This window comes from Galleria mellonella, unplaced genomic scaffold (genome assembly GCF_026898425.1).
Source record: "Galleria mellonella isolate WM207_F2 unplaced genomic scaffold, CSIRO_AGI_GalMel_v1 utg117, whole genome shotgun sequence".
In the NCBI taxonomy this organism is placed as follows: Eukaryota; Metazoa; Arthropoda; class Insecta; order Lepidoptera; family Pyralidae; genus Galleria; species Galleria mellonella.
This window is the reverse complement of record NW_026441980.1, coordinates 8992694-9004365: the sequence shown is the minus strand read 5'-3', so window position 1 is coordinate 9004365 and position 11672 is coordinate 8992694. Positions and strand designations below refer to the sequence as shown.

Here is an 11672-nt window from a genome sequence, read left to right as displayed (position 1 = left end):
AGTTTTACTACATATTGTTGTAGTTTACAATCAGGTATTAAATACACAAGTACGGTTTTATAATTGTAATATTTTTTCTTACGACTTTAACTAGAACTAACAATTTAAGAATTATTAAATAGGCATAACATTATTTAATTACTTTATCAGTGTCAAAATATTCAAAAGAAAAAAAAATATATTTTTCACTTATGTTACAATAATAATTATGTTATAATAATTAAGTTCTGCTATGGTATTAAGAACTGAGTAGGTACTTATATTTTGCAATTAAAATGTATAATTTATATATGTAAATAAAGTATATAAAAATTTTTGCTGAAAATTCAAGATACTGTTCAAACATATGCCACTCCTTTGACCCAAAGCCTGCACAGACGCATCGTACTCTAATTTCAAGATGCGCTAGACGTTTCGTATAAAAGCCAACGCGCTCAATCTGAATAATCATTCTCATCACACATTCGCACAAGTTCATCTATTCACATTTTGGTAAACACAAAAATGAAATCGGTGAGTGTGATCACAGTCAAGTGTTGAATTTTTCAGTCATTTTAATATTTGCATTTTTAGAGAAAAAATAAATAATACTAATAACATAATATTAAGTATAAAAAATTAAATTATCCATTAATTATCATTATCATATCAAAATTTTTGTATGGATAATTTTATAATTCAGTTTTGAAATATTTTTTTTTAATAAATGACATTAATACTTAGACCAATATAGAATAATCTGACTGGCAGTTCAACGCATAAACAAAACCGTTGGGCATAGAAATGTATTCTACTTTAAAAGGATTTTCGTAATATTCTCACGGGATTAGAAAATAATGAATTCTATGCTGGTACAGCTGCTAGAAATAATTGGTTTTTATAATAAGTACTATAAAAGCTAATATTGATTATATCAAAACATAAATGAAAACTAGAATAATTTAAAATCATATTTATAGTATGAGTTTTTCAAAATATCGAGAACGTAATATTTCTTAAAGTTTTGTGTATTTGAAGTATATACATTTTTTAATATATAATTTTCAGTAGTTCGCTATTTAAGGATTTTTAGATATAATGATATGCTAATTCATATCAGCAACATTGTAACAATCTCATAGAATAATAGATAAATAAGTTTTGCAATACCTAGTTATGCTTTTTACGAAACCATTTTATGTTAAAAATTCTGTAATTATAATAATGTAGATTAAATTATAAAAAAAAAACTAAATATCTAAAATAAGTTCTACACACCATTGTGTGTTTTTAATTTATTTTAGGAAGGTAAAAATAATGATAATGAAATAATTATGTGAATTTATTACTTGTTAACGGAACATCTGTTACAACAGATTGCTATTTTATTTAAATTGAATAGATATATAATTTAAATGGCCATATTTTTGCTACAAATTTTGTAATTTACGATGACCGAATGATACATTTTGTAACCAAGGTCTATTTTTATGGTTATGTATTTTATTTGTTACACATAAATGGAAAGGTCAATTTGGTTGACAGATTGGAGTATTTTTTTTTTTTTTATTTATTTTATTTTACATTTGAAGTCGTATTATCCTACGGATTACATTACAATACGGATGACAATTCCCATTGCTCACAAATTTTATAATTTGTTTTGTAGGTTGCAATTTTATGTTATTTATTTAGTCAAGTTTACAAAACTTTTGAAGGTACGTTTAAATAAATTAATGTTTTAGGTTTGTCTTCTTAGATATAGCTATAAAATTATCAAACATAGAAAAAGCATTAGTGCTACATGGAATCAGTGTTCAAAGTTCTACTGGCGGGCATAGGTCTTTTCTATCATAAGAGAATATTGCCCTTCCACGCCTGACCCGTTGGATTAGTGTAAGATTTTATTTCGAGACTTTTTCTATGCTGCGGATGTATATTGTATTGTTACTACAGTGGTATTTTATGAGACCTCGAGAATACAAAAGGATTATAAACTCATTTTCATATTTCCTGTATACATTCAGGATTTGAATTATATATATGTAATATAATTATAATTGTTTCAGTTCGTGGTATTCTCTGCCCTTGTAGTGGTTGCTATTGCTGCTCCACAGTTTCAGCAACCCTATCAGCCCCAACAGCAGTATGCCCAAAATCAAGTGATACCAATCATTAACCAAAGGACTGATGTTGGCATAAACGGAAATTATGAATACAGGTAATTAGTATTACTACAAATACCATGTTCAAATTTACGAAGTTAAGAGTAATTGAAATATTATGATACATTTTGCCAATACTTTTAATAGTTGTAGTATCGCTTTATTATATTCTACGTGGCCACGGCACTGTAGAAGGTGCGGATTTTCTTTCAACTTCAATTGAATTTAACTATTTCATAAAGTAAGTTTGGAAAATTTTCAAACTAGATAATTTAAGTATCAATGTTTATTATTTTATAAAGTGCTGATATTTTAGTATAATACTAAATTCTGTAATAATTGTCCTCACTTATATACTTTTTGGGAACGTCCTCATTTTAAAACAGTTTATATAATTATGTTATTATGTGATATCTACATAGTCATGATTATTTATAATTTTGTCGTATTTAAATTTAACAGACATACTGAAATGCAATCTACATTACAATATATGTATAAAATAAGAATGCCACTAAAAATGTTGACATATTAATTTAACTTTTAATGTGTCATATAATGTATTCTGTAATTTAAAAACAAAAGATTACCGAGAACACAAATAATATGAGACTGAAACTTTAGCAATTCATCAAAGATTAACATCTGATCTTTGCAGGCGTAAGCTTACCGCCCCAGGCTATCTTCTTATTTGATAATGACGCCATTTATAATCATACACTGCGTTTATATTTACTTAAACAATGCAACAAGCATGATAATAATATAAATTATTAGCAATGTGTCTATATTGAAGATTGGCAATTTATTCTTAGAAACCTAGTGGCGGTTTGTTTTTACATTAAAAAAAATGGCAATAGCTATATATATATATATATATATATATATATATATATATATATATATATATATATATATATATATATATATATATATATATATATATATATATATATATATATATATATATATATATATATATATCTTATAGATCTAAAGTAAAGACAAAATAATTCTTGTTTTAGTTACGAAACTGGTAACGGTATTTATGCTCAAGAGCGAGGTTATCTGAAGAATGCTGGTGTAAAGGACGCTGAAGCTCAAGTCGCAGAGGGTTCTGTCAGTTACACATCTCCTGAGGGTGTTCCTATTCAGCTCACATACGTCGCTGATGAGAACGGTATGTATACTTTAAATATTTTAATATATATACTAATAACTAAGGTATCACTGGCTTAACACAGCTCAGCCCAAATAGCTAAATATAAAAGTTTTAAATTTGAAAAGGCATTCATTTAATATTGTAAGGTTTATTTTAAAATGTACTTTTGAAATTTTACTCCTTACAAACATCAAAATATAATTATATAAACTTACGGCGGATTATCAATTAATTGAGAGCATAGTTGATACTAAAATTAAAATTGCTGTTCAAATGCCAAAGAACAATTCTTTTACGTAGAATGAAACAAACTATAACAGAAAGCAAGTAGTTGCAAAACAATCAACGAAACAATGGATTTTTGCATAATTTGCTCGATGATAGATTAGATAGATTTTTTGAAAGTCTGCTATGCAAAATTCGTGACGTACGATTCGGTTAATATGCTACAGCTTTTTTTAAAGAAAAAACTATCTAATTTCGTGGAAAAAATAGATAAAGTTGGTTATTGATGTAAACAGTTTTCTATAACAGTTTATGGATGAGTTTCAGTAGTAAAATTAACAATGAATCGGTGAAATAACAATAATGATGATTATGATAATAGAAATGAAATTAATATTTTGTTCCTAGGTTTCCGTCCTGAGGGTGCTCATCTTCCTACACCTCCACCAATCCCAGAGGCAATTGCTCGTGCTCTCCAGTACATCCAGTCACAGCCTCAACAACAGTATCAATCACAACAGTATCAACCCCAGCAGCGACAGCCTTCCAACTTCTTTGGTTAAAGCGTGACCTCTCTCGGTTTTAGCTTAGTTCGGATATTTGTATCAATTACACTGATGAATAGGAGTACAAATACAATGTAATATTGAACTGATGTAATTAGTGTAAGTACGAATATCGATCAATAACTGTGATTATATGTAATAATAAACAAGAGATTAATAAATACAAGTATTACATTTATATTGTAATAGTATAATTGCATTTGGTTCCCCCACCCCATCCCCATTCCTATATATAATAAAAAACAAAAGTAATAAAATACAATGATGAAGGAAAAAGGAATGTTACGTATGTAAATATTTGGTGTATATACTCGTAAGTTCAAATGACAATATTATAATTTATAGCATCGGTAATACCTGCGTGTATTAGGATAAGAAGTAGTCAATATATAACTATTGGATACAGTCCACTTGTCTCAAATTTTGTTAAACCTGTTTAGATATTAAAGTATAATTGGATGAATAATATTTCCAAACTTTCATGTTTATAATACGAGAGTAAGAGCGGGATTAAAAAAAGAATACTGAAAAATATCATTTAAATTACTAAACAGTGAGCAAAACACAACAAACGGCATTTTTGCGGAAAAAACATTTGAGATGCTCTCGACTCTCAACTGCCTAAACAATTGTAATTTATAATTATCTATAATAAATTATAATTGAAGTGCTAAAAAATATGTAAGACATTTTCTTCCAATCATGGTTAAGTAAAGATCAAGTTTTTTTTTTCAAGATTAACTTCGCCTACCAAGCAAGTGTTATGTGGATACCGATATCCATATATTGGACACACCAAACACAACAAACGGCATTTTTGCGGAAAAAACATTTGAGATGCTCTCGACTCTCAACTACCTAAACAATTGTAATTTATAATCATCTAAAATAAATTATAATTGAAGCGCTAAAAAATATGTAAGACATTTTCTTCCAATCATGGTTAAGTAAAGATCAAGTTTTTTTTTTTCAAGATTAACTTCGCCTACCAAGCAATTGTTATGTGGATACCGATATTCATATATTGGATTTATCTAGACATTGATGGCGGAAAAAAAATCATGGTTATCACTCATTTCGATATCAGTCGGATAAAAGTCTGTTATCTAATATTATTTTTTGAATAACAGACTTTTAACACATTCGTCGTTGGACCAATATGTAGATATTGAATCTAAAATATATATATATATATATATATATATATATATATATATATATATATATATATATATATATATATATATATATATATATATATATATATATATATATATATATATATATATATATATATATATATATATATAATACCTATGCATAGCGTTTACAGTTTTGCGGTGTTCATAGTAGTTCATATTATACACGAACAAACATAAACACATCACTAAATAATAAATTAATAAGTAAGTATAAATAAATTTATGCAACTTTGAATAGCAAACAAGCTGACGGTCCACCTGATGGAAAGTGGTAATCGTCGCCTATAGACATGAGCAGTACCATGGACATAACAGAGTATACTGTTTCGCCCATGATAACCCCCATGCGTTGCCATTCCTGAGGACTCAGGTGTTATTATATTAGTGTATAAAATTCTTATAGCGAATTAAACTGTTAGTCATGCAATAAAGTTCTTATAAGACCTGGTACGACTTAAATTTTAGAACTCGGTTATAAAATAGAACTTAAAAACTTAAGAAGTAAAGAAAGAGATAGTTATCAACTTTATGGACTCAGAGTTCAGAATAATTTTCCTTTAGTTTAAATAGTAAAATGCGTTTTCTAAATTTGTATCTAAAACTACTAATACGAGTACTAGTAGTAATTTTTACCTTCGACTTTATCTGCATTGCAGGGATAGATATAATCGTTTGCCTGTGTTCTTTATCCTATATAGAGCATGTCGATGTAATAATTGGTTAAGTCTTTATAGTGTCTAGAAGTAACATATACATAAATTCATATAATTTTTTTATGATACTTAGAATGGTATACAAGCTGGTTGCCCATCTGACGGAAAGCGGTAACCATCACATATAAACCTGAATAGCATCTCGGCCATAGCAAAATATATTGCAAGTTTTACCGAACCGTGCCACGATCTGACTAAAAACTATTATAAATTTAGTTCATATTAATTCATAAAATAATCGTTTCGATATAATATAGTAAGTTTAATAATAAAATCGATCAGAAATATTGCACATTGTTCATTTTTTATATTTTAATTGACAATAAATACATGCGTTGATAGAATTTGGACTGAATGTTCTTAAATTGGCGTATGTGATAAGTTCCATTGACAAATAGCATATTTAAAGGTTTAAATTTAAAAATATGTAATTCAAGAATTTGTTTTACAAAATTAATCCATCTCAATCATGACAAAAGTAATAGATATGGAACTAACGAGAGTAAATCTTATACAATTGCAAAATGACTTAGTAAAATCGGTGCTGAATCGTTCTTCTTTTATAAAATCCTAAAACAAGATATTTTCCTGGGTAGGTACAATTGAAAGTAAGGTTTAGGCATCATTATTTATCTGATAGATAAAAGTAATACACTAACACGTGTACTTATACATATTAAATTGAAGACATTTTGAAACCCGAAGAATGCAGTAGAATACAGAAAGCTGAAATTTGAAACAAGGTACCATATAAAAAATTGTGAAATTTTTATTTTATATAAAGTTAAAGAGAGTGTTTATTCTTTTTTGACCATATTTTATAATAATTTTATATGATACGAAAAGCGAACTTAATAATGAATTATTATTGTTAATATATATTTATATATACATATATGCATGCATATTATGTGTGTTACGGGAATTTTATAAATTTACATGTTATATATACTGACTATTATTCGACTTAATTCAGAGGTCAGGGTCAGTACAATGCCTATACATTTAAAAAATAATAATCTATCATTTCTTGTAAAAGAAAAAAATTGAAATAATAATTTATAATATAAAAAGAAATTGCGAAGCACACCTTGCTTTAATAATGTTTTTGCTGTCTGTTAATAATATTCTCAATATTAATTATTAAAATACTAAATTTTCTAGGTAATTCTAATAATTGTTTAATTCAACAGCGCCATCTACATTTCCTTCACATATATAATAAGATTCACAATAAATTGAATTCCGAAATCTTTGCAGTATTCTTTATACGTTGTCTTCCTCGTGTGTATTTCGCTAGATGGAGTTGTAACCTAAAACATTTTTATTTGTAAGAAACTTAATGACATCTTGGTTTTTTTAAATATACTCTTGAAATAAAAAAATGACCCAAAACGAAGTGTATTGGATCAATTTTAAACTTCGTTTCATTTTTTTTTAAAGTAAATATATCTGTATAGTCATATTTATTCATTGGATAAAATCTTTATTTTATCTAAATGATCATAGTCTATAAAATTTGACTATCTATTATTAACTAAATTGCCTGGACTTAAACTTCCAACATGTGTTTGATTTTTATGCATCTCATGGTTGAGAAGAATAGAAACAGAAGATGTCAGTAGAAAAAATAGTTATATTTTATTAGGTTGGAAAAAGTTATTTAGATAACCATATATGTCTAATTTTTGTCACCTCAATTGATATTTCTATTGCTCCCTTTGTTCGTTTCAACCGTCTTCTTTAACAATTTAAATCACTTCATTTTTACAAATTTTTATATGATTTAGATTATAAATTTATTTTATTTACAATAATTACAACCTAACTTTTATATATTGAGAAACACAAATACATTACGTACACACTTCGAAATATATATACTGCGAAAAAAAGACTACGGCTGAAATAAAAAGAATATAAGAACACTTAAAAATTTTACACTTTCGCATTACATTTTTCAAAATACGTTTTAACGTAGATTAAAGCAACTAAAATATATTTGTGTAGAAAACATAGTAGACATAAAAAAGGCCTTAAATTATTTCCATTTTTTTTTCTACTCCCTTCCCAAATTCTATAATATTAATCATAATCTAATTGTAGTTAGTCCATTTTTGGTCGGTGATATATATTACATTTTAGATTTATTATGTAGTTAGATTTTTGCAATTTCATTCGTATAAATATTTATAATATTACAATTTAAGCATTGTATATCTACCTGCCTATATTTAAGTAACAAAGTCATGTATACTCGTAAATAACAAATACACTACATGAAATATATCTACAATTAGAAACAAGCTACACTTCCTGTTAGAATCTGCAAGTAGTGGTAAATGATTTTTATATATTTTTGACACTTAGAATTATTTGGACTATCTCAATCATGCAATAAAAAATATTTTATTTCAGAGAAATTTTTTATACCAAAAAATAGCAAGTCACAAACATACAGCCTTTTTGTAATAAATGGTTAGTATTAGACTATGGACACCTGGAATACCAGGATTGTCACGTGCGTGTCGTCTCTGAAGAAATCTTGACACGCCCTTATTGAAAAACGTTGTATTGTATTCGCTAGGAGCATATAAATAAAAAAGACTTTTCAATTTGTCTGAAATTGGTATTTTTTGACTATGCATCTTCTTCATCAGTCTTTGACGTTGTGTAGATTTTATAATTATTTGTTAACAAAAAATTTTTACATTGATACTACTACAATTATTTATATGGATACAATATCAATTTTCTTACTAAAATGCTGTTGGCGTGGATGCTGTGATGGATGATCTCAGATTTCGACAATCTACCCAAAATAAATCGTATACCAATATCATTTATGTTGCTCAAATCACAAGTTGAACTTTGCGTGTTATTATGCAATTGTATTATTATGAGTTACAAGTATTATGTTGTACTAGCTATATTCGAGTTTTTAACAGAATTACTCGCGTGGTTATATGAAGTATTTACAAACTTACATTTATACTAACATACGAAACAAGAGATATGTGTACAGTCATGCTTGGCATCTTGACATCTTTTTGGACCTTTCTGCACCAAAGACACGTGCCTATGATGTGTGATCATTATCACCTGGCGATAGATGAATAAATGATACAATACTGTCCATCTAAGACACAAATAAATCATGGTGTACCTATAGAAGATTTATTGTTATAGTTTCTTAGCTACTATCTCCAACAATGTCAAAATGTAAACAATTGGTAGATCATGCCGAGGTTTTTCCAAGAGACTACAACATGGCTTTCTTCAAAATGGGGGTAAAGAGGTTACTTGAGGGTCGGCAACGCGCGCTTTATATCCCTGGTATTGCAGGTATTCATAAGCTACGGTAACCGTTTGTTGTTAACTTGTTTGCCACTTCAGTGGTATAAAAAATCATGTCTGTAGGCTATTGGTATTTTTTTTCCATAACGAAGAAATTCGCTTATTATTCACCATTCTAATTTATGCAATGACGGATAATGCGTACACATACTGTAGTTTTATAAATAAAAATAATAGATTTTTATAGAATAGACTCCGCTAACAATTATTATTATTGCTGGATATGACCATGACCAGTTCATATCTATCTGTATAAACACTGTAGGAAACCACAGACCTTTAAGGCCTAGTTTACATGACTATAATTTAAGTTCTGGTTCTACAAAAAAAAATCGATCGTGACAAACGTAGTATGAGCAACTCTATCAATTGGATGAAATTGACAATGATATGATCACATAATACGAAAATATATGTCAATTTGAGAACTTTTGAAGTCACTAGAAGTCAAGTATAATAGAATCTTTTAAATCGGTCAGTAAATTAGTAGGAAAGCTGTCGTCTGCACACATTTCTAAAGCATTTGTAGACAAGTGTGTTTGTAATGAAAATTGGACAAGTTTTTTTCTTTGTGATATACATAGCACACGTATGAAAGAAAAAATTGTTAATTCTTTTATGTATTTTGATATTTTTGTATATATATTCTTTAATCCCTTTTTTCTTGGTATATCTATCAATGTCTGTTGTTATTTGTGTGCTGTAAATAATACGAATAAATTATATATCTATCTATATACTAGCAACGTTTGCAACTTTATTCAAATGATTGGGATATGATGACGAAATGGTAAAAGTAGTCTATGTTCTTTTACATGCCAAATGTCACGTGTTGCCAAATTCTATGACAATATTTAATAAGCAAATTAATAAACAAGCAGATGATCATATTATAAATACCATTTTAAATAGGATTCAAACATGTTTAAATATTTTATTGTAACTAAGGAACAAACATGTATTTTATCCAATACCTATAATTTACTCATGCTTAGTTTTTAATTAAATAAATAACTAGTTTCCTACGAGGTAAGCAATATACCCGTCTTCGCATTTTTTAGTATTTTTTTTTTTCAACATTATGGATAATAAGCATATGCGCTTGATTCTATTCAGATATATTTTATATAAAGACAATATCCGTGTTAATAAACTTTATCCAGGTTGTGACGGAGTAACTTTGTTATAATTATTTTTTTCATTTTTATCAGTGTCTTTAGGGAGAAATAAGGAAATACTACAACAACAAAACAAGTGCAAGAGAAGGAAAATTGTAAATGAAATGTTGAAATAAACCTCTAGATCTATATGATAATAGGAGGCTGATATTATCCCCATAGATCATTACTATGAAACATCCATTTATGGAAGATAAAAACGATAAAATTAGTTATTCCTGTATAATAAGCTTCATAATTTTTATTTATTACTTGTTTTTACTCGAGACTTCATCTACGTGACCGAAATACATCCGCTAACCAACATAAAAAGTAACCTGTAATCTTCTCCATACCATATAATACCTGTATACTAAATTTAATTGTGAATAGTTAAGCTGTTAAGGTACCAAAAGGTCACAAACAAACTTTCTTTCACATTCACAATATTAGGAAGAATCTTTAAGTTTTAAAATTCGGAAATTGAAAAAATTTATATCTCAAAACATAATACGAATCCGCTCTCTCTGCTGGCCAAGTTCATGAAGTTCAAATTATTTTTTTTCTTCCCATACCATCCATTTCTAGATCAGTTAGCTAAGATAGCGATCATCATCATCTGGTTTTATCGAGAACCAATTTCAAAGACTTTTGATTTAGGAATCATAATTTGACCAAGTAGTTTACTCTTTATCTTCCATTGGATAATAAATTGCAGAAAGCTAATTTTTTTTATACAACTTAGAATGGCAAACAAGTTGATGGCACACCTGATGGAAGGTAGTAACCTATAGACATGAGCAGTACCATGGACATAACAGAGTATACTGTTTCGCCCATGATACCCTCATGCGTTGCCATTCCTGAAGACTCAGATGTTATTCCTCTGTACCCTGTAAATTTACGTCATATCCCACCCTTCAAACCGAAACACAGCCAAGTACAAATTTTCAGAAGTTAAAGTTTTAAAACGAACATATTTTGAATTCGCTATATGAATACTGTTACAGAGTTCACCTGTTGTATATCTTTGTTGAAAATAATTTATAACACTGTAAGCTTTGTGTGTAATAAATTGATAAATATTTTTAGTTTAAAATTTCTTCACTACATATATCACAAAATATTTTACATGCAACGTGATCT

At 27.8% G+C, this 11672-nt stretch overlaps 1 protein-coding gene across 1 annotated transcript; it reads left to right on the top strand.

Moving 5' to 3' along the window:
- The first annotated feature begins 432 nt into the window (after nucleotides 1-432).
- On the top strand, nucleotides 433-4275 carry LOC113511552 (endocuticle structural glycoprotein SgAbd-2-like). Its single transcript, XM_026895179.3, has 4 exons — nucleotides 433-513; nucleotides 2049-2200; nucleotides 3170-3324; nucleotides 3940-4275. The coding sequence occupies exons 1-4, from the start codon at nucleotides 505-507 to the stop codon at nucleotides 4092-4094; spliced, it is 471 nt and encodes a 156-aa protein (XP_026750980.2). The 5' UTR covers nucleotides 433-504; the 3' UTR covers nucleotides 4095-4275.
- The last annotated feature ends 7397 nt before the right edge of the window (nucleotides 4276-11672 follow it).